This window comes from Durio zibethinus, chromosome 14 (assembly GCF_047325235.1).
Source record: "Durio zibethinus cultivar Kanyao isolate XHJ-2024 chromosome 14, ASM4732523v1, whole genome shotgun sequence".
In the NCBI taxonomy this organism is placed as follows: Eukaryota; Viridiplantae; Streptophyta; class Magnoliopsida; order Malvales; family Malvaceae; genus Durio; species Durio zibethinus.
The window spans coordinates 22,400,525-22,424,570 of NC_143175.1; the positions used below are offsets into that span (position 1 = coordinate 22,400,525).

General features: G+C 30.6%; 3 protein-coding genes across 3 annotated transcripts; 1 reads left to right on the top strand and 2 right to left on the bottom strand.

The window, feature by feature from the left end:
- The first annotated feature begins 7,713 nt into the window (after positions 1–7,713).
- On the top strand, positions 7,714–10,050 carry LOC111294483 (homeobox-leucine zipper protein HAT14-like). Its single transcript, XM_089743860.1, has 5 exons — positions 7,714–8,201; positions 8,336–8,637; positions 9,003–9,316; positions 9,407–9,486; positions 9,592–10,050. Exons 2-5 carry the CDS (start codon positions 8,346–8,348, stop codon positions 9,941–9,943), a joined length of 1,038 nt encoding a protein of 345 aa, XP_089599986.1. The 5' UTR covers positions 7,714–8,201; positions 8,336–8,345; the 3' UTR covers positions 9,944–10,050.
- A 2,973-nt stretch (positions 10,051–13,023) lies between these two features.
- LOC111295426 (protein trichome birefringence-like) lies at positions 13,024–16,307 on the bottom strand. Its single transcript, XM_022888907.2, has 5 exons — positions 14,969–16,307; positions 14,436–14,628; positions 14,111–14,301; positions 13,849–14,007; positions 13,024–13,652 (listed from the first exon to the last, which is right to left on the bottom strand). Exons 1-5 carry the CDS (start codon positions 16,000–16,002, stop codon positions 13,295–13,297), a joined length of 1,935 nt encoding a protein of 644 aa, XP_022744642.2. The 5' UTR covers positions 16,003–16,307; the 3' UTR covers positions 13,024–13,294.
- Positions 16,308–21,862: 5,555 nt separating this feature from the next.
- On the bottom strand, positions 21,863–23,834 carry LOC111293952 (uncharacterized). Its single transcript, XM_022887031.2, has 3 exons — positions 22,518–23,834; positions 22,342–22,421; positions 21,863–22,237 (listed from the first exon to the last, which is right to left on the bottom strand). Exons 1-3 carry the CDS (start codon positions 23,400–23,402, stop codon positions 22,144–22,146), a joined length of 1,059 nt encoding a protein of 352 aa, XP_022742766.1. The 5' UTR covers positions 23,403–23,834; the 3' UTR covers positions 21,863–22,143.
- Positions 23,835–24,046: the final 212 nt, after the last annotated feature.

Here is a 24,046-nt window from a genome sequence, read left to right on the forward strand (position 1 = left end):
TTTGATTGGATAATTGATAATTTTTTTTATTGAACAAACTATCATCCGGTCCAAATAGGTATACCAAATCGAAAAGGTCATTGCTTCCTGGTTGAATCTATCCGACCTACCAATCCGATCTGGTTATTAATAATAATGCTTTTTAAGTCTTATAATGTGTGAATTTAATCCAACTCAATTTTGTTGGTTTTATTTAGTTGATTTATTTATTGAATTTTACTGTTAATATATATTATATTTATTGAAATTATTTAATTGTGTTTATAATTTTTACTTGTAATGTAACTTTTTGAAAAAAAAAATTATAGTACCGTAAAACTAATAAAATTAACACAATTTTCATCAATAAAATTAATAAATCTATCACAAATTTTATATAAATTATTATAAATGAATATGCAAAAATTCTAAATCCCTTATTAAATGCACAATAAGAGAGAAACTACCTGAATGAAGAGGTTTGTTGTGGATATAAATAAAATAATATAATAAATACATTAGAAAAATGCAGTGTAGATTTTGTTGAAGCTCCAAATGTCTTGCTATAAATGGAAAAAAATTTAAGAGAGAAGTTGAATAAGGGCAGGAAGGTATAATTGACATGGTCAAATGACTTTAAGAATGGAACTAATGGTGGTGGGGTTGCTCATTCAATCTTGTTGGTTGTAGTCCAAATTTTTCATCTGAAATGAAAGGACTAAACAAAGTAAAACTTAATTTTGGCTCCAATTAGGGTTTAAAGGTGTTTCAACATATTTATAGTGGAGGGAACAAAATAATTTATGATGAATTTATTGATATTATAATATATTTCAATAAAATTTTAAAATTTAACTCGATTAATCATGAAATTAAATTTAAAAAATGACATAAAATAAATTCAAAATTTAATTTTAATACTTATAATTTTTTTTTATTCATCGTCATATTATAAGCAATCTTTTAATTTATCTTAAAATTATGATTTTATGTATATAAAAATATTTTTTAATAAAAAAATAAAGATTAAAAAAGGATTTCTTTACATATTTTTTTTGGTAAGAAAAAATTTGAGATAAATAAATTGTTCAATCTTTAAAATTAAAGTAAAATGTGTCATACCTGATAACTAATGACCCAAATAATTAATTACCAACAGAACTCGAACCAAAAATATCTTCATCAAAGAGGACGAACCTTAACCAATTGAACTAACATTATATCTATTAAAATTATATGAAAGCAACATTACATGCCATCGATTTCAAAGGTAGTGCCATCATGGTCGGATGCAATGACACAATCACACCATATTTTAAATTAAATAAGTAAAATTTCAAACTTAAATTAAATCTTCCTCTTTTGAATTCAAATTTAATTTATAAAAAGGGCATACTTAGTTACTTAAATAATTTCTCAATTTATAATATTAATTATACGTGCATAAACTTTTCAATCTTGTATTTTATGAAATCTAAAGAAAATATATAAAAGCGATTAGAAATTGTTTAAATTTAGCAGTAATTGGTTTAAAGGAAAGTTTATGTAATTACAAATAACTCCATTTTCATGCTTCACTTTCTCCAATGTAAAATTTAGAAATTACAACTAGATAAACAACAGAATGATTTTAAAATATTTTTTCACTTTCTTTAACATAAATGTCAGTCAGACTCAATTATGGGTTTGATTCAATTCGAATATATTATTATATTAATAAATAAAAATTAAAATATTTTTAATATTTAATAATAAACATCATATATATGTATATATAAATGATTGATGGAACTTGAACATAAGCTTAGGATTTTTAGGGTGTTTATAAGACCCAATCCAATCCGGCTTAGCTCATAGATACCTCTAAAAAAACTTATAACAAGTGAATATGGTCACCTTATTTTGTACTAAAAAGCCAAACATGGATCAAATTTAAGATGAAATATCTAGCTATTTCGAATTCACTCTAAAGTTACAATTAACCATGATAAAGAGTTCGAAAATATAATATAATAAATAGTTTGATTATTTTAAAATTTTGTATTTATGTATACTATCATTATTTTTACCTTTTTTTTAGTTTTTAAATTAAGAAATATAATAATTTAATTCAATCAAATATAATATATATATATATATATTATATTCTTCTTTGGACAAACAAAGCACAAACTGAAGAAGAAGATAAAATTAATAAAGAAAAAAAAGGACAAAACCTGCTGTAGCTGGGGGGTGGAGTAGGGTGGGGAAAAGGAGGAAAAAAATAGACGAGACACGCCATTTCAATCACCTCACAATTATTTATCTGATTTTTTTTTTTTTGGAGGGGGGGGGGGTCCCTATAGTAATAGAGAGATGGAGAGAGAGGATGAAGGGGACCCTAACCCATGCATATAGCTCAATAATAATACTACTGAATGAACGAAGGAGAGAAAAGAATAAAGGAAAAAGAAAAATAAGAAAAGAAAGTCCCCTATTATTATTAGGATCCTGCCTACAAATGATTGTTGATGTAGCCATTGTCGCCTTAAGACACTGCATCGTGTCCCCATCTCACAGCTTCGATCCATCCCCATCCCCTTGACCCTTCCTTCCCGGTTAGTTCCCACCCTTTTTAAGTCTTTACTTACCCTATATTTCTCTTTTTTCTTCTTTCCCTCACGTCATTTCTGCTACTCTGACGAAACCTCACCATCATTTTCACCCCCACTCCCATCTCACGTGACTCTTACAATTAATCCGACCTGTTGTACGTACTGTAAGACATGTACAGTTCGTAAAATTCCATTGGTAAGAGACTAAGAGTAAAGGTTACCTACTCTTTTTTTTTAATAATTCCGACTATATTACACGTCAAAAGGAAAAAAATAATTGGGGGAGGGGAGGGGGGTTCAGGCTCGGGGTCTCAGGCCAACCAAGCAAATCAGAATCTGTGCCTCAGTGGCTGTCTGTCAAATAAAGGACGCAAAATTTTTAACCAGCAATTGGTTTTGTTGCAGTGTTTATCTTCTTCTGCATTGTTTCTTTATTGTTTCAAACATATCCCAATAAATAATATTATTTTTCTCTCTCTCTCTCTTTTTTTAATTTGTTTATTGAGGGCTATGAAAATAGAATTATGGAAAGCTATTTGGGTTTCTTTTGGTTAAATTCTTTTTTATATATATTTTTAATTTTTAATATATTTTTAAATCTTCTTATTCTATTAATTATTTGATTGAAAAAAATATTATACACTAAAATTTTTTCAAATTCATAATTTATAAGTGTTGACTCTAATGATATATTAATTGATCCAAAAAATAATCGATTTTTATATCATATTTTTTAATTAAATATTTTTTTGCAAAAAAAATTTATGTTTGATTGATATTTGCAATTAACTAATTTATTGTTGAGCTAAACTTCAACCTAAGTGATTGATCAAGTCCCCTTTTTTTTTTATATAAATTAAGTTCGAATAGCATAATCTTTGATTTCTTTAAAATTTGTAAATCTAATCAAACTTTTCATTTTTTATTATATATAGTTTATTGGTGAAATGCAAACAAAAAGTAAGTTAATTTTTTTTTTTTTTAATTTCAGCATATCATAAAAAGAAATTCCAAACAAATAACATCATCTCAAAACTCCAATAGTACTTTTTATAACAAAATGACACATACTATACTACAAAATCAAAATCTTTTTAGATCCTTGCTTTGCCTAGTGAAAAGTTGAATACATTGGTGCATAAAGATAAGGAAGTTGAAGTTTTATTTAGAAATTATTGAAGAATTAAAGGGAAGATCCAAATTACCTGAAATTTCCATTGCTTAATTACATTCTTAATTAGACGCAGAAGACGTAACCCAAATTATTAGTGGTCATTTAAAAAAAAAAGTAGGAGAAGCCCACCCTTGGATTTTGTTGATCGCTTGATGCCTTTTTTTTTAGGTAGATTGATAATTTAAAATAAGATATAATAAAATAATATAAAAATAATACGTATAAAAATAATATAATTTAAAATTTTAATAAAAATTATATATAAATTTAATAAAATTTAAAAATATATATTTATATCGATATAAATTATAATAAATTATTTTATTTAAAAAATAATTTAAATATATAAATTATTAATATTTTATAAAATAAAATATATAAATGATCAAATTTACATATCCTTTTTAATATTCAAAGGACTTTGGAATTACGTAGGAAAAAGAAAGTATGGTTGTCACGTCGTTGTACAATCTGTGTGAAATGAATGATTCTTAGATTTTCCAAAACTGGGGCCCGTTCACTGTAATTATTTTGCATATGTAAAACAGTAGATGATGGTACATTCATATTTCATTGTTCCTATTCTGTAACGTAAATGAGCTGGTTGCGCGATTTCAGCCTCATTTATTTCTTAACTAACATGAACAATTGGGAAAAAGAATTCACGTTGCCCGTGAAGAATAAATGTTAAAAGAATTTGAAAAAAAATAAAATTGTCTAAATAATTCGATTGAGACGCATAAATTTTTTTTTTTTGAGTATTTGTCATTGCTTTTCTCTTAATTTCTTGTAAAATTAAAATTTTATTTTACACTTAAATTATGAATTTTTTTTAATTTTACTAGTAGATTATTGTATGCTCACTTACTAATTAAATAATTTATTATTTTTTAAATCTATTTTAAAATTTTAAAATAATTTTTAACTTTACTATTTTATTTGGTTAAATCTATATACTTTTATTGTTCACAAATACATTTTTATTCTTTCAATTGTATCTAAATATGTTTTTATTTCAAACAAAAAATTAATTTATGTTAAGGGTTTATTTAGATATAAATTAAAAAATAAAAATTTATATGGATACAAATTAAATTTTAAAAATTTATTTGAATGTAATAAAAATAAATTTTTTTATTTAAATAAAATAATAAATTTTAGTGATTTTTTATTATTTTAACTATTCTTTAAGTCTAATTGTAATAATTTGATTGATGATGTATTGAGTAATAATCATTTGATTTAAGCAATATTGCTCAATATTAAAAGCCTCAAGCAACTCACAGTGATTAGTGCATTTAGTAAGAGAGAAGCTTCTTTCCTTATCAATTTGGATTTGATTTTTGTAAAGAGCATTTTGACTGAGAAAAATAATTATGCTTAAATTAAAAGATACTCTTGAACTAAAAGAAATTAAAGTGTCAAGCAAATGAGCAATGATCAATTTCTAAGTTTCCCAAATATCTCATATATATAAATATATATAGTCCTCAAGCCTTTAGCTTAGTGGCTAAGGCGTTTGAAGGGACATCAAGGGTCTGATTTCAAGTTAAAACTTTCTTCTTCTCTCTTACTTGTATTAGGGCTTTGTCCTTATGATATAACAAAAAGAAAAAACATGCTTTATATATATATATATATATAATTTTCTTATTGGATGCAATGGACAACTTAACCAAAGACAGGATTCAATGTTCTATTTATTTATTTTGGTCAAATATTTGGGAGATTTTTCTTACCGTATAATAATACATGTAATGATAATGTCCTAAAGAGAGAAATGCTGTAAGAGATATATAGTACAAGATATCTTTCTAAAATAGCTAATTTTGAGAATTATTAGCATTGGCACTGCTATTATTGAGCAAAATAGCTAAGAACCCTAGAGCCAATTCACCCTTGCTTCTTTTCTGTACTTCTGTGACATTTGCTTCAGCTAACTTTGAGAATTAATACAAGTGAGAGGATGATAGAAACAATGAAAGAATGTTGTTCAAGTTGTGAGCCTTCCTATGGAAAGAGAGGGAGATGATGACCGAGTGATCATATGATTTATGTTGAATATAAATTGTAGTTCAAAATCAACTAAAATTTTGATGTTTTTCAACCTAACTGTGGCTTTTATTTGATTGGACATATACGAATTTTCCATCATGGATTATACATTTAGTAAATGGGTAATTTTAAGTATGCTATCTTCCAAATTCTATATCACATTATTACTAATATTTTCGAATTTATTGTTTCAAATTATTTTCTTATATTATATATCATAAATAAATAAATAAATAATACAGAACTTTGTCATAATTATAATTGCATAAAATTAAAATTATAAACTTTTATTTTGTTATAATTATACTCATTAAATTTTAAAATTAAATGAACAATATCAAAATGATAGAATTTTTAAAATAGTATTTTCTTAAATATATATTATTTAATTCATTTAAATGGATCTAAGTAAGTATTTTTATAAATTAAATTATCTAATTAAAAATTTTAAAAATTACATATTTTATATAATTATATTTTAATTATAATAAAATAAAAATTTTAATTTTAATTTCATGTAATAAAATATTAATAATTTGTTTGTAATTTAAAATAAAAATTGAGAAGTTATTTGAATATTACATCTATTAATTATTATTATAGAAAACCAGCATTAGCATGCTAAACTTTTTATCAATTATAAAATAGAAAATTAATATAATTAAATGGGTGAAATCCACACATTATCTTTATGTTCAATTACATTTTATTATATTCTTAATAACCTATATATATATATAATACAGCAAGTGTTCACATTTTGTTTATTTTCAATGACAAATGGATTCGATTGGTGAGACCGTTTGCCTCAAACTTGTTTGAAAGGGGATAATATGTGCAATAAATATAAATATTTTATTGATTAGTATTTTGATTTCTCCCGGGTCTTTCTCCTTTAATTTACCCATCCAATAATTCACTCATCTCTATCTCTCTCCAACTTATTATCATTAAAGCCTGCATGACTTCAATTATTGCTATGATCCCAAAAGCATGATATATCTGACCTCCTCATATCCTCTATATGTGTATTTTAATTACATCCAACCCACCCCACACTCACGCTCAGCTCTTCCATCCCCTTCAAAATTTCACCCCAATTGTGGGGTGGTTTTTTTTTTTTTGCTCAAAAGACATAAAAGAACATTGCCCTTTAATTTTATTTTGTTATTATACAAATTTATATACACCGTACTAACTTTCTTTGGAATAGTAAAAGATGGTCTTTTTTGTCTGCTTGGATTGAACATAGAAAAAGTAGTTTTGGTCAAAATCTCAGTCTAATCTCCAAACTGACTAAGAAATTGCTTTTTGTTTTTGATTTTCTTCCCAATGTTTTTCTCTGTTCACACATCAGGCATAGCTCAAAAGGAGGTGTATTTGGATCATTTCAGCCAATTCGTTAATGCCACCTAGGATGAAACTGCTGTAGGTGCACTGTTTTGGTTGGTGAGTCAGCATTGCCAGGCTTCCAGCCCCATTCCTCGAGGAGTCACACTTCGTTCAAGTACGTCATTGGAAGAAATGTTTAATCGACTACTCGGAAACTGCAAATATTGGATTAAATCGGCTATCATTTGCAAACAAACAAAACAACAAGCAGTGGCCATGCTGCTAATTATGTATGGTAAATAACATATTTTAATCATTCTTTCCTCGTATCATCAAACATTAACAAAAATTTAGTCAAAAAAAAATAAAGTTTGACAAAGGGGTTAAAAACAGGTTAGGTCTAAAGGGCGGGAGGACATTTGATGATCCCTGCCGTCGGATGAAAAATCATTTTCTCGTGTTGGGATGATGATGATTTCTGGCCCTTGTTTGGTGAGAACACAATAATTCACTAACATTTTGAAGTTATAGTCACATTAATTAACAAAATCTTCCCATCAAGTGTTTAATAATGGATTGTGCTGTGGAAAGTGGTGCTGCCATGGGTAGATAGATCCATTCCTAATTGAAAAAACAAGAAATAAAAGCTTGTTGTTGCCTTGTGCCCGGTGAAAGAAACAGATTTACTTGAAGCCTTTTTCTCGTCGGTCATCAGCATCCCCCCTCTCCACTTTTCATTTTATTTCTTTAAAAGGTCAAACTTATTCAAATTCTGTTTGTTAATACTGTAACCAAAGATTTTGCTCTAACCCCTCTCCTTTATTACTGAGAAAAACAAAAAACCTCTGTTTCTCATTCTCTTTATCCCTTTCTCAGTCTCTCTCTCTCTCTCTCTCTCTCTCTCTCTCGTGTATGAACCGGTGTATATTTATATAGATTCACGTGTGTTTGTCAACCTGGATTTGTCGGTCAATCTTTAAGCGCACAAGGCAACGGAAATAAAAAGGAGTGTCACAGAGGAAGGGGGTGGTGGGTTGTGTGTCTACATTAAAAGAAGATTGAATATGGTTTCTTTTTTAACTCTCTTTTCAGGGTGTATCTGATCTCTTCATCAAATCAAAAAAAAAAAAAAAAAAAAAAACAAGATATTCAAAGCCATCTTTGCTTGAGTGGTTTTTGTTTTTTGGGGTTCTCTTTGCAGGAAAAGGTTAATGGAGTTAGCTTTGAGCTTGGGTGATCCCTCAAAGCCTTTTTCGTTTCTTGACAAAACCCCAAAGTTATCAAACAAGGATCTAGGGTTTTGCATGGGGCTTGGAAATGGCTTCATATCACAAGAGAAAGGGGATGCTTTTGAAGGTGAAAGTAGAGGAGAAGCTGCTAAAGATGCAGATGACAAAAGGGTTTCTTCAGATCCACCTCTTCAGCTTGATCTACTTCCTTTCTCTCCTGTTCCTCGTGCCCAACCTTCTTCTCAGCTTAGCTTTCTTTGTCTCACTGATAATCGTAAGCATTTTTTACCCCTTTTCTCCGAGCTTCATGTCTTTTTTTTTTGTTTATCTTTTTTTTATAAGAAATGGAAGAAAAAAATTTGAAGTTTGCATTTCATGTTTTTAAGAATATATTACTAATATTTATTAATTTTGTTTCCAGCCTAGTCAAAAAGAAAAAAAAAACCTTCCATTTTTCCTAATGAAGAAAATTAAAAAACTTTCCTTTATTTTCTTTTTTTTAGTTCTCTCTGCAACCAAAAATGATATTTTATGGGATATTTAGATCTGGGTATTTTTGGATTTTGATTATTTATATGTATATTTTTAACATCTGACTTGAAGAAAATACTAACTTTTGCATCGACACATTGGTGATAGAAACGGGTTCATCAGAAGCACCGGGCAGAGGGCTAGACGTGAACCGGTTACCGCTGGTGGCAGCGGCCGATGAAGCGGAAGAAGGGGCGGCGCTGTCATCTCCCAACAGCGCCGTGTCTTCTTTTCAGATGGATTTTGGGCTTAGACACGGAAACAACGGAGGCAAGAGAGAAGTGGAAGTTGAAGCTGAAAGAGCTAGTTCAAGAGTCAGTGATGATGATGAGAACGGTTCAACTCGGAAGAAACTCAGGCTCTCTAAAGAACAATCTGCTTTTCTTGAAGAAAGTTTCAAAGAACACAACACTCTCAATCCTGTAAGTCAAAATAAAATGAAAAATTTTCATTATTTTTGTTGTTTTAGGGTTCTGCTTCAAAATTCTTTGTTATTTTAAATGTTGGTTCAGAAGCAAAAACTTGCCTTGGCCAAGCACTTAAATCTTCGTCCTCGCCAAGTCGAAGTATGGTTTCAGAATAGAAGAGCAAGGTATATATTTTTTATTTCCTGGTTGTTTTTGATAAATGCCAATACGAATAATATCCATAACATTTTTTGTGCTTATCTTTTAAATTTTTGATTGAATAAAATTAGGACAAAATTGAAGCAGACGGAGGTAGATTGTGAGTATTTAAAGAGATGCTGCGAGACACTGACAGAAGAAAATAGGAGGTTACAGAAAGAACTGCAAGAATTAAGAGCCTTGAAAACTTCTCAACCATTTTATATGCAGCTACCTGCCACTACCCTCACCATGTGTCCTTCATGTGAGCGTGTGGCCACCACTTCCACCACCGCTGCTGCTGCCACTACCAACGTCCCTACGGCCAGCGCCACCGTTGGCAGCAATTCGGATGCCAAAACTGGGGTCTTGCCACTGACCAAGACTAGAGGGTACCCTTTTTCTCTGCAAACACGTGACCCTGCCCCAAGCCCACCAGCCTAGTTCATGAAATCATTGGATGTGACCAGTCAAAAGATTTGACCACCTTTTTTTTCAATTTTTGTAAATATTTTTGGCTTGGAGGAATTTCTTTTATTTCCTTTCTTGAATTTTTTAATTTGTCTCTAGCAGTTTTCTTGTTGCTGAGAAGAAAGAAAAAAAAAAAAAAAGTTGTTTTGAATGGGCCGGAAATGGAAGAAATTTTGATAGAAAGCTGCCTGTTTTGTCTGACGAGGAAAAAAAATAATTAATTAATTAATATAGTTATTCGTAATGTAATCTAAAGGCTTGTGTATTGAATTTGAATATAATTCTAGAGATTTATTTATTACTATACCATTCATTAAGGTCTTGGTTATTATCTTATTAATTCTATCCTCCCCTTTCCTGGTTTCAAACTCATAACGTGTCCAAATGAGACGTTTTATTATTTTAATTAGTTGTTTTAGTGAAATTATTTTTTAATTAGGTAGAAAATCACGTAATATAATAAAAATAAGGGTTTTTTGAGAATATTTAGTAGGCCCATGCAATCTCTTTTAATATATCAACGTTAATTATTTGCAAGGCGGCACAATGTAATGTTTATCCTACCTGTATTACGTGGCTTAAAGATTTAATTAATAATTAGAGCTAAGGGATGAGGAGAAATTGATGAAATTATCTATTAAAAATGATTAAATAAAAATTAAAATTAATAAATTAAAAGATTTTTTTATATAGATGTATAAAATTTTAAAAAATTTAATAACTTTTTATTAAAATAGATGTTTTAAACAAATATATAAATAAAAATGGTGATAAAATTTTTATCTTTGAATAAATATCTATTAAATTTGAATTATAAACAATAATTTTTATAATTTTTTTACATATTATTTTTTTACATTAAACTCTATCAATTTATTGGTTTAGATTTTTTATTAAAGTTTTTATTAAATCATTTTGAAAGAAAACTTTACAAACTTTACCTAAAAAATTTTTATATAAGTTTTATCTTTAGAGCCTAACATCATTGATGAAATAATTAACAAGTACGGTGCTTAAGCTACCTAATAATTAGTGTTATAATATTTGTTATTAATTATCATAATTATTTGCAAAAATGGAATACATATATTATTTATAATATATAAAAAGATGAATTTTAAATTTACAAATATGTATAAATAATTAGAAAAATATATATTTATGTGTTTTATTATACAAATTACAGTAATTCTAAAATTTAAATCCCTTCTTCGGAATCTAGTAAGTTATCAAATGCAACTTAGAAAAATGTTCAAACTTTCCACGTGATGGCAGATGATGGCTGTAGACAAGTTGGTGCTGAGAATTGACAACCAAAGAAGAGAGATGCAGGGTCGCATTAAAAAAAAAAAAACGAAAACATTTTGTGTTTCAAGTTCAACCCCTGATTATGACACGGGCAGAACAACAAATCTGCCATGACAGACAGGCTGCTACCTTAATTGTAAGAGTTAACAGGTACAGGAATGGTTAACAAATCTGCCATTAATAAGATCGCCAAAACCTTAAACTGTAATGATCTCAAACCGAATCCATGTTGTGAACTTGTCTTGGCAAAGTGGTCTATGTTTTGATAGCGAGAGAATTAGATCATAGACACATGTTCTTAAGGCCAAAGTGTGAAATCAATGAGAAATCCTTGCAGTTTGATTTTGCATGGTTAAATAGAAACTGGGAGAGAAAGATTGGAGCCCGATTCATTTTAATTTTTAGGGTTCTGACCGAACTCAAATCAATGAGAAACTCGCCATTTAGGCCACCTGTTGAACATAGTGGACCAAGGAGCCTAAAGTTGGGCCATCTCCCATCTACACTGATGAGCCCGTTACGTGATGGCGCAAAAACGGGTTAAAATTTTCCCATCGCTGACGGGCAAGAGCCCTTCGACCAAATGATATTGTTTTTTTTTTTTTTGGTAAGAAACAAAAAAAAAAAAGCATATGATATTGTTTTGATGACTACTAAAAGGATGTATCACATATCCTGTACTAAGGTTTGGATTTTATGTCACATGGTATTAAAAAATAAACATTTAAAATTTGGTATCGAAATTTGTGACATAACATTTTAGAGCCCTATACATTAAAATGGATGATTATAAAGCAATCAATATTTATTGATTCGAATGATTAAAAAACTTAGTTTTATTTAAGTAAAATTTTGATTTTAAGTATTGTGAACCCAAAAAAATAGACTTAAGAGGGTTTGACTCTCTTACGAGATTTGATTCATTTTGATTTCGAATTAATTAGGGTTTAAAATAATTACATGACACTAAAATGTTTTAGATAAAAAAACATGATTGGTAATTTGCCAAAGTTACAACTACATTAAAAATACACATTCTGATTTTCAATACTTAAAACATCCCATGTGAGAAAGTGAGAAAAAGATCAGACTATTAAACCTAATCTATTTTAATTTTAACATGTAGTTTATAAAAAGCCTCAAATGGTCGGTCCCTTTTGCAAAGTTAGAACGAACCTTCATGTTGTCCAAATGATGACGAGGACCCAAACTTTCTACAAGAGGTAATTGACACAAAAAAGAATTTAACTATAGTTTATCTTAAACAATTTCTCTTAGCACCAATTAACCGAACCTTAAATACATAAATTAATACTATTAAATTAAAATTTTAATTTAATTAATTAATACAATCACTTTTAAAAAATAACATTCAACAAATCAGTTAATCAAATCTCAACAATTGACCCTTTCTCTTATCTTGAAACAATGACCAATCAATCCCGTGTTTGAAAAGATTTTGGAGAGAGATAATAATAGTAAGACTAAATCTTGAACTATTGTGTCTAGTTAAATTGATTTACTATGATCAGATTTTAGAAACAGATTACTAAAAAGAGGGAATAGATGAGAGAAAAACATGTAAGGTTATATATTGAAAGAGAACCAACCACTGTATATATTTTTTTATTTTTAAATTAAAGAAACTACTAAATTATAAGGAATATTAACAACCCTCAAAGTAGATTTGAGGCTAGAAAAATCATTGGTTGGTAAGGGAAGCACACAGTTTCCGTATCCAAAACTCACCAACCAAAACAATTCTCGCTGTTGTCTATTATATAAACAGAGAAAAATTATTACAGCAGAGATTGATTTCTCCAAGAATTGTCGGCTCGATTTTACTATCATCTAACTCCCATAATTTATAAGTAGGGAGAAAAAATAGAAAACACTCCATTTGATCTTATCGTTTTTTTATTATTATTTTTGTTTCTACAGTTTCAAAATGAAAGAAAAATTTGTACAGCCTATGTATGATTCGACTCAAACAAATCTAAGTTTGTATGATTTATTTTACCTAGCTCTCCTTTGATGTTGCCGCATCTTGTTTTCTTTTACAAGGAGCTCAGCATACAGAAGCTCATTCCACGAATCTGGAACACCAGGAAGGCACCAATGGCTGCAGTCCTGGTATTTTAGAGGTGCGATTTTTTCCTCCTCCGACATATGTTGCATCCGGTAGATTGACGGGTGACCATCCTTTCGGAAATCAGTAAATCTGGTAATATTTAGGTAAGTGACATGCGTTTTCATCCTCTTCAGCACCGATTCTAAGATCAACATCTTTGGTGGATATGGCGTTAGAAATGCCTCATTCCTGATTGGCTCAGTTTCACTATCACATGCTCCTCCTGAATTCCACTGCCCGCCACTGGAGAAAGATTCAAGCACCAATTAAACATCTAGAAATACTATATTATAGTTTAACCAATACACAATTCCAAAACAATAATAAGGAAAAACACGGTTAGAAATACATGCAGTGCAGACTGCAGAATTCCAAAACAATTATGCGGGAAGAAATAATTTCACTCATCGAAAACAACATCAAGTTTATTTCCCTTTACCTGAAATGGGAAGCAGAATAACCCCTGAAGAACACCATAGTCTTCATAGGATTTACATTGGCATCAATCCATCTAGCCCATGTTGTCAAAGCTTTCCGGAAGGCCTCGAGAACATTCAATTCATAGTAAACATGACTACCTTCTTGGTAATAATCTTTCCTGTAGTGTTCCATAGTTGAACACAAAAATAATCATTAAAACCAATAGACTACAGTAACAACCATAAAATGTAAAAAGTAAGATGGAAATATAATCAACCAACCCTTTGGAAGTTTTCTCATGAGTCCACCAATGCCCTGTGTTGAAGATGAGGATATCTGCAGATTTATATTGATCAGAAGATCTTCCAACAAGATCAAGCCTAAGTGTCTCCTTTGTTCCATTTTTGTCTGGCATTTCCCATTCTCGGACCAAGAATGGAGATACGAAGAACTCTATAGTGCAGTTATAATCCTATTCATCATCATCATCATCCAAGGCCGCCCCAAAAAAGGAAATCAAATAGTAAGTTTCATCAAGTTTTAAGTAATTATCCTACAATATGTAACAAAATGAACAATTTTAATCAATACTAACAATAACCTTACTTTGAATATGAAAGAGTAGGAAGCTTCCCCTCGAAAATAGTGTCTTCCATGGGCTTCAAAAACATTTTCTGGATTTTTTGCAGCACCTCTCAGGATGCAAACTAGAGATTCCCACATATTCCTATTTAAGGAGTCGCCAACAAAAACAAGCCGCTTCCCCCTCAATAACTTCAACGTGTGACCACCATTCAATCTTTATAGAAGAAATGAATTAATCTTAGGTTAATAAAAAATAAAACAAAATCCATTTGCAGGTAATTTTTAAATAAAATCTGAGGATAGAACCAAACTAAATCAATTGCACCAAAGTAAAATGTATGAATGAAAATACAATCAACAGTGCGGATTACGGATAAAATTAAATAAATTCCCTATATGACTAATTCAAAGATCAACTTGAATCCAAAATTGCTAAATTTGTTTGAATTTCCATTAAAGAAATCAAATATGCTCAAAATATAACTTTGGTTGATAAATCAGTAAAAAAGAATATGAACAAAACCTCAAAATTTTAAATAAAATTTTTTTTCTACCTTGGCAAAGTGCAGCCTTTAGGCTTCCATTTCAATTTCTGATAATCTTTATCAGGCCTTCCATTGGTAATACAACTAAACTGCTCATCAATAAACAAACAAGACCCCGGTTTATAAAGCGGATAGGAATTATCCTTCACCCATCCTCCTTCATACAAATCGCAATTCATCAAAGACTCAACCAAATTCTCGATCCCCTGATTAGCTGACAGCCCTGAACCACTTCTATTGCCCTGGTTTTTCCCGTTCCCCTGGTTCTTCGCCAGGGAAGCTGTGTGGTTTGATACCACTCTTTTTTGCGGTACACTTTTCTCTCCGCTCCCGGAACTTACCTTGTTGGAAGAATCAGATTTAGCTGGAGAATTTGTGCTCTGATTAGCTACCACGGGAGATTTTTCAGGGACAATTGTAGTCTGATTAGCCATCAAAACTTGAGCTTTATCAGAATTCTCTTTCTTTTCACCCTGGTTGCTTGTAATAGGCGAATTTTTATTCACACTGGGAGAAACTGTGGTCTGATTTGCATGCAAAGCCGAACTTTGGGTGTTGATTATACTTGTGTTGGAAGACTGGAAAGTTGAGTTTCTTGAACTGGGAAGTCGTTTATTTCTGTTGAAAGATTGGGTTTTGTTGGTGCTTTTTTCAGAAAGTAGCCCTTCCTTTGGGTTGGATAATTGAGGTGCAGGGTTATTAGATCTGGTATTATTAGAAGAAGAAGAAGAAGCAGAGGAAGTAAAGTTAAGGCCTTCTTGTTTTTGTATTGGAGAAGAAGTGTTGGAAAAGAAGTAATCGAAGAGGGAAGAGAATTGAGATCTATAAGGGTCAGCAGTGGTGGAACTTGCTGAAAATATGTTGGTAACCCACGGAGAAGAGTTTGAAGAAGGGCTAAATGCTAAAAAAACAGTGAAACCAACAAAGGCAAACATGAAGAAAGTCACTGCTCTTCTTGTTTTGATGATTGAAGACAGATTCTTAAAGTCTGTAGTGACAGCTGTTCCTCCATTGATAGGCATGTACTTTGCGATATCCGCCATTGAAGACAAAGCCTAATCCTTCGAGTCTCTACTCTGGAAACTCCGAAACGGAAGTATATCAGATGGGAAGGTGAAGAGAAAATGGTGTTTGTGTGGCAGCTTAATGAGCCTCAAGTGAATGTTACTTCAGACTGCACAGAAAAAAGAAAGATGCGAGTGCTGAGAGGACTCTTATGACCTGTGAGAAACAGAAGAGAGCTTAATAAAACGGGAAAATAAGCAAAATAAATGGTTGAAGAGTTAGGGATCGGTTTCCATATAACTAGTAATGGACGCCCAACTCTCGGTCTGTTATATTGATTTTTAATATTTTATTAAAAATTTTATATTTGATATATTATTAATATATAAATTTTATATATTATTAATAAATCATATGATATTATTTATTAATAAATAAATATTAATTTTTAAAATAAATATATAAAAATTAATATTTTTAAAAAATTAATTATTAATAAAATAATACATCTAATTTATTTTATTAGTAAAATAATAAAATACATATATTAATAATTTATTAAATATAAATTTTTTTAAATTAATATTTGATTAAATTAAAAATTAAAATAATATGTATAATTAATATGACATAATAATTTAATATAAAATTAACATTGTTTATTGCATTGGCTGTACTTGACCAAAATCTGGCTCGATAAAAGGTAATTATAAATATATTTTTAATAAATCACACAGTATTGTTTGTTTGAAATGAGAAACAAGAAGTGAGCGATCTTTATTTTACAAAAAAAATCTCCCTGACTAAAGTTCGTTTACACAATTTAATGCCCAAACTCTAAATTTTTTTACTTTATTAATTTCAAAATCTCCAGTAATTGATTAATCTGCTATTCCCATACGATAGCAAAGAGTTACAAATCTCACAACAAATATTTTAAATAAATTAAAAATTAAAAAAATTCATTAACAAAATCATTCTAAATCGAATTCTGTAATACAAAATCATCTCAAAAAAACAAAAAATAAAATTCATATTTAATTACCAAATAAACAAATTAAAAATTTTCGCAAAAATACACAAAAAAATGAAAACCAAAACAAAAAAAAAAAAGAAGCAAAATACATACCAATTCTGAGAGTTTTGCGCCATCATTGTTCTCTCCGAAATCATATAAAACAGGATCAAAAGAAACATACCTATCAACAAAAACATGTTAAAAAAGAAAGAAAAAACAAACACAAAAAAAAAAAAATACACCTGTTAACAAAAAACAGTTTAAAAAAACAAAAAAAATATAAACCAATTGTCATCAGCAAGATCCTTAAAAGATTTTTTTTTTTATATATATATATGGTCATATTTGATAATAGATTTTCAGTTGTCAAATATATTTTATTTATTCGTCGATTTTAATTTTATCGTTGTAACGTCTAAAGCAATTTACTGTTATTATTGTTTTAAAATTTATCGTTGTATTTTTTTTTACAAATATATAAATGCATTGACACATATTTATTTAATATATTAATTTTTTTAGTTACTGTTCAATAGATAAGTGGCATTCCTATGCAAATTGTGGGATTAGAAAATTTCTATTACCAACTATATTTATTTATAAGATGAATTTTCTTTTTATTATTGGATAAGGAAACTATTGACTCGGCAAAAAGGAGTGGCAGACTGGCAGTAGTGGTAATATCGATCGAAATCCCCGACGGTGTGAGTAGTGGTGGCTGTGACGCATTTTCGTTGAAGGAGGGTCAATCTGACGGACAAAAAGGTAGAGGAGAGATCCAATAGAAATTATTAAAGTTTTGGAATCACCGCCTAGCTGTGGCAAATGGCAACAACACTTGCACTGTCGTTTTGGGTTTTAAGGATTTGAGTTTTTGGTAAGCTGGTTTCGTCGTCCTCTTCCCACCACCAAAGCTTATTAATACTTTAATTTATTTGATCAAAGCTCAAAACAGCAACTGAGCAACAATCATTTCATGAAATTGAGTTTTTTTCTTTATAATAATTGGTTATTAATTTTAAAATTATTTAAAAGTTATTTTTTATTTTATTTAATGCGTTGTGATTAATAAATTAATTGACAACATTTACGCACTTTTTAAGATTAGTTAAAATACTAATCATATTATTTATATTAAACACAAAAATTGATAATTTCAATATTTTGAAAAAATATACTTTCTTACAATGGTAATTTTAAAAATTCTCTTAAGACACTCTTAACAAAATCCTTGCAATTATAAATTATAATTTTTTATGTAAATAAAAAAATACTAAAAGGTGCCCAAATTTTTTAATTTAAATGATATTTAAGATAAAAAAAAATTTAATTAATATCAATAAATAATTAATTTAATAAATTAAAATTATTTTTTTAATAAAAAAATTTTTAAATTTAAATTTTATTAATAATTATTTATTAAAATTATTTTAAATATACAATGTATAACCATGCGCCTTTATCTGTATATGAAATACTAAGGGAATGAATGGCACGCTTTGAAGAAGCCGTACATTCCCAGCGTGGACTTGGGTCGAATCCTTGGTCGTACGCGTCAACTCCTAAAAGCCATGTATTGCTCTCAATGTCTGTCGGTGCTGCCTGGGTTTAATTAACATTTATTAATTCCAATTAACAATTAATAACTCTTTTTTTAAGCTTAATTATATCTCTGCTTCTTTCGGGGGGCATGTTTGTAACTTTGTTCCTGCCTTTGTATATGACACGTGATACCATCCGGCCCTCTTAAAACTAATAGATTCAATTTGTTCACATGATTGTAATAATTTATTAATTTAGTTTTAATATTTTTTATAAATTAATTTAGTTATTAAAAAATTAATTAAAAAATTTTATATAATACGAAAAAGTAACATTTTATTTTTTAAAAATAAATTATTTATCATTTATTCATGAATCAAAGATGCATCAACTGTTACATTTATTTATAAAAATTCAAAACATTTTTTAACCTAATACATTCTTTCACTATACTATAATGAACCAATGGGAGAAAGACTTAAAGTAGCATTCTATTTTGAACCACCAATGGGAGAAAGACTTAAAGTAGCATTCTATTTTGAACCTCAATTACTGAAAATCTTAGGCTAAAAAATCCATGAAATTTGACCCTTACCAAGAAGAAATATGAATCAAATTATTAATGCCCCATCTATCTATCATTCAAAAAATGGAGGAAAATGACGATAAGAAAGGATAACAGCCAACTACTTTTCTCCACCGACCGGACACCTTGACTTGCATTTTTGGATATTACAACCAGATAAACAGCACACTTTGATTTACCAGATCTAGTCTCTATAGCTAGGTTCAAATCCCGTTTTGGGTCCCTCTTGGGATGTTCTTTCTAAACATGTTTTTAACTTTTTTTCACATGATTCTTTTTGTCACAAGTTCTATGAATTCAAACTTTAGAATAAATGTTTTGACAAGATCAGAGATATTGGAAAAATTCAGGACTGTATAATATAATGAAAGATGAAGATGAAATTTGTCATTCCATGATATTTGATATACATGGAGCTGTGTCTTTAGTCTTGATGCAGCCAAGCCAACTAGGAGTGGACTACAAGCATCCAAGTAATTAGTGAAAGAACTATGATTAACCTTTTTTTTTTTTTAATACTGAATTAACTTGTAGCATAAGCCACCAAAGGAATAGATTCACTCGATCTTGGCCATGCCACCTGGCCCTCACCGACCATTGCTTTGTCGAAGAAAGGAAATGTTGGTGGACTTTTTAATCATGGTTTCACAGCTCAATATAAGTTGTGTAACTTTACAGAACAAAAAGCAACTAGAACTATTACTAATATACAAAGTGGAAGATCCCCCAAGACCCAAACCTAGAGAAATGGAGAAAAAGGCAAAATTCTACATCCATGGATCTGATGCTACTACCGTAGAAACCCACCTCTAAAGAAACTTAGCCTTCCAAAAACATGGAATGACATGATCATCTGGATCCGAATTTTTTAACTTTTTTTTTTTTAAAGAGTATATGGCCCTTACAGCATGATCTAACAGTATCACTATTTTTTGGAGTAAGTACCTAGAAATAAAAAAATTCATAAGCAAAGGATTAAAGTTCCTTGACTTCTTGAGTGATTAGAAGCACCGTAGATCCCTGATCTATGAACTAAAGAGCTAAAGTTCCAACAGCAATTTATTGAAAAAAAAAAAAAAAAAGGAAGAAGCTAGGGTCGCTTACCTAGTTATCTTTTCAGGATGGTGTATATTAGGAAAACAATTACTGCACGACATGATCTATATAGATACATGCCATTGATCATACGAAACATGAAACAGGAGTTTTCATTCTGCTTTTGCTTTTTCTAAATTATGACAAACAACCTTACTCAATATTGGAGATGAAAAACAACTATATCCAAGATCGATTGCACCCTTGATAGATTGAAGAGCGACTTAATTATCAATTGTTATCAATGGCCCCCTTTTCAGATTGACCTAAAACTAAATGAAGATTAATTTCTCATAAATTAAGACATCAAACAGAGGAGATTTTAATGTCTGATTGAACATTCATTTATTTGGGGGTGCCTTTGCATGCAGATCATGATAACACTTTAGCAGTAGAACAAATGAAGAAGATGACATGAACTTTTTACATTTGGTAAGGAGAAAATACTTTTTCTTTTCTCTAGAAGATTTTCAAGGCTTGGAAAAGAGGAACCATGCAAAAGAAACCAATCTATAAAGTGATTGGATCATGTTTCCCGGCATAAGCGCTTTGACATTTTCAATTAAAATAAAATTAAATGGAATGTCTTTGCCCCGGATGAACTCATGTTATGTCCAGCCTAGAGATACCTTTATTACAAACTTGGCCAAATTTTACAGGAAAAAGATTTCATCATGTGAGCTCTAAAACAATTTCCGACCCTGTGCTAATGCAGAATTATATAACGCAAAGAGAGTGCAAAGGATAATTCTTAAGAAGGCTGAAGGGTGAGGACAAGGAAAATGATAAAACAATCCCGATACAGGGCAGAAATTGAAGTTTCAACAGCCAAATGAACTTAATCAATGTCCAACCCTAAAACACATAGGACTTTGACCAGCTTTTTACTCATCAAACAAATGAAATGATGCAAACATGCTAACAATGACACTAGTAGTACGAATTGATGCTTTAATCTGTCTTTACTAATGATATCATCTTGGTATGAACACTATAAGAATGCTTCGCTAATATATATAGTCGATCACCCCATCAAAGCATCTAGATGAGGTTCATTCAACGGCCCACGCAATTGTTAGCACTAAAAAACATATTACTCCCTGTATGTGAAGCTATCTTTTACTCATTACTTACAAGCCTTTAACAAATATACATCCAAAGAAACAATCTCCATTACAATATACTACCCATTAAGGATCAAGATATTTTAAGACAAACAACAATCCAAACCGTTCTCCTCTTCAAAGCTCATAATTGCTTTGTTGTACCCGTACCTAAGCATGCTCTATATTACATGGCGTACTATGTTTCTTCACACTCTTCCAAGTGCCAACATAATTTGCATAATAAGAAAGTGGTTCAGTTTGAAAAATTAAACATATTAACCATAACAGAAATTTCATTAAAAGCACAACGAATGCCATATAACAAACTCCTATATAATCATGGCCGCTACAACAGCAGAAACAAGGTCATGCTTATAATTGTATTCTCAAACTAATCAACCAAAGAGAATACCTAACTACATACTCACCACCCCACGGTCCATGCTCCAGATATTAAAATGAATACCAATCCAAATCCTTCCAAAAGAAATGGGTTATCCAAAAACTACATTAACTGGACTAGTAATTAGCTTGAAAACATATCTCGCAAATAAGAAAAAGGAGCTGAGTAATCAAATTCAAACTACATCAACCTGATCACATACTATCCAGAGAAAATAGTACCAACTAAGTGCCAGAGTTATACACCAAGGATAAAGGTCCTCAAGGGGACACAATGCACACTGCCAGAAACAAAGTTATTGTAAAACAACATTTTCGTCATTGTCAAGGTCATAAGTTTAAAGGGCCGAAAGAAACAAGTTTGATAAGATTCAACAATTTGAAAAGATTAAAAAAAAAAGACTATTTTATTATTTAGAAATAAGATAAATCATATTCCAAAACCAAAAACTGCCCGTATCTTATTGAAAATGAGATCCCTCCATCCTCTCTCAGTGGTCTCCATCACAGTCGCATTCCCATATCTGCATCACAAATCAACATAAACCCAAAATAAATAAGCCAATTCAATCAGCAACAGCTTAGCCATATTACAAAATAAAACAACCCAGAACCAATAAAAACCAACCTGTCCTCTTCAGGAACATCTGTATGCGTGAGTTTGATTATAGTAACCCCAGGCTCAGGCTCATCAAGAACAAGTCTTACCTGCAATCAGAACCCATTTGAAAAAAATCATCATTTGAACGACACTCTAATCCCAAAATCTTAGTAACAGTCAATATAGAAAACCAAAAAACTTACTGTAGACTCAACCCCATCAGGCCAACTCCCGAATCTCCATCTCTGAACAATCAACTTCCCTTCTTGTAACTCCAGATTACTCCCAGTTACTGACCCATCGAAAATACTAAACTGCCCACCAACTTCTTTACTTATCCTAGCATTACTCTGAGTAAACCCTTTCCATCTATTCTCATCCATCAAAATCTCATACATATCTTTAGCTCTACAGCTAAACTTCTCCGACAAGGTAATTGTCTTAAACCCTTTTTTCCCTTCCTTTTTCACATCCTTCTTCGCTTCCTTCTCCACTCCAATTTTCTCTTTAGACACCAAAGCTGCATTACTAGTATTACTACTATTTTTGGGGGACAATTTCTTGGCTTCTAGTTCATCTTTAGCGGGGCCACCTTTGGCCATAGCTCTAACATAATCCCTCACTTTCTCCAAAACCAAAGGCTTACCTTTGGCCAGCATCGCTTCCTTCAACGTTTTCCCGATGGGTCCTTCATCTTCAACCGTCACCTTAACTTCCGGATCCTCGTCAGCGTTCTCATCTGAAATATACGGAATCTCAACGTTACCGTCAACTTTCAACAGGGTATTTCCTTCTCCATCTGTGGCTTTGCCTTCCCAGGACAAACTTAAACTGATTTCATATCCGGGAATAATTTTACCCTTCCGGACATTAACGTAGGCTTCGCCGTCGACCTTTTCGACCTTCTTGGTCTTGATGTGGAGATTGCCTTCACCATCAACGATGGTGAGATTGGAAAGGGATATGTTGAAGAAGGTTTTAGACCACGGGAGACAATCGGTTTCTGCCCAGTGCCAGTTGTGGACGTTGGCACCATCGGTTCTTTCTTCCACGATCCAACGCTTGTCGCCTTCGCCGTACTTTGCCATCGAGAGAAGAAGAAAAAAAGGGTTTGCTTAAATTGAGAGAGAGGGTTGGCTTCTGTGTCTGGGGGTCTTTGAATATTGAAAGGAAAGTTTTAAAAAAGCAAAGAGAAAAGGGAAGGGTTTCTCTGGAGGGTTCCGGGTCAAAGGAAGCGTCTAGAATGTGGTCGTCCGGTGGAATTGGGGCGAAGAAAAATAGTTAACTAATTTTTTTAAAAAATTTTAAAAGATTAGGATTTTGGAAGGATCTAGAAGACTAGAGCTCTTCGGTTTCTGGGGTTCTCTTCATTGAGTGAACTTTGGGTTAGGGCAGGCACTTACCTCTTTTTCCATTTTTTTTTTTTTTGGGTTTCAAAATTATTTTTATAAAAAATTAGAATTTTACTTCTTATTTGATTTCTTATTAGTATTATATGTTAACAAGGGAAAACCTTTATAAGCATCTGTAAGTGAAAATAAATTGAATTCATTCATAAAATATATTAAAACTTCTGTTCATGTAGAGCATGTCTTTGTCTTTAGGGATCAAACATCTTTGCAGTTGCTATGAGTAAAAAAGAGCATGCATATGCATTTGCCAATGAAAAAGGATTGATTTTGGATTGGTAGCAGTGAGTTTATGTCTGATATTTTCATTCCATTAGAGGATC

What these genes read in the sequence shown, in the direction of transcription:
- LOC111294483 (XM_089743860.1), top strand. Translation starts at nt 8,346, where the DNA reads ATGGAGTTAGCTTTGAGCTTGGGTGATCCCTCAAAGCCTTTTTCGTTT. An exon ending in TCTTTGTCTCACTGATAATC is followed by an intron (nt 8,638 to 9,002) that starts GTAAGCATTTTT and finishes CATTGGTGATAG; the next exon opens with AAACGGGTTCATCAGAAGCA. An exon ending in AACACAACACTCTCAATCCT is followed by an intron (nt 9,317 to 9,406) that starts GTAAGTCAAAAT and finishes ATGTTGGTTCAG; the next exon opens with AAGCAAAAACTTGCCTTGGC.
- LOC111295426 (XM_022888907.2), bottom strand. Translation starts at nt 16,002, where the DNA reads ATGGCGGATATCGCAAAGTACATGCCTATCAATGGAGGAACAGCTGTC. An exon ending in AAAGGCTGCACTTTGCCAAG is followed by an intron (nt 14,629 to 14,968) that starts GTAGAAAAAAAA and finishes TCTTCTATAAAG; the next exon opens with ATTGAATGGTGGTCACACGT. An exon ending in CATGAGAAAACTTCCAAAGG is followed by an intron (nt 14,008 to 14,110) that starts GTTGGTTGATTA and finishes GGAACACTACAG; the next exon opens with GAAAGATTATTACCAAGAAG.
- LOC111293952 (XM_022887031.2), bottom strand. Translation starts at nt 23,402, where the DNA reads ATGGCAAAGTACGGCGAAGGCGACAAGCGTTGGATCGTGGAAGAAAGA. An exon ending in CTGATGGGGTTGAGTCTACA is followed by an intron (nt 22,422 to 22,517) that starts GTAAGTTTTTTG and finishes TTCTGATTGCAG; the next exon opens with GTAAGACTTGTTCTTGATGA. An exon ending in GATGTTCCTGAAGAGGACAG is followed by an intron (nt 22,238 to 22,341) that starts GTTGGTTTTTAT and finishes TTTGTGATGCAG; the next exon opens with ATATGGGAATGCGACTGTGA.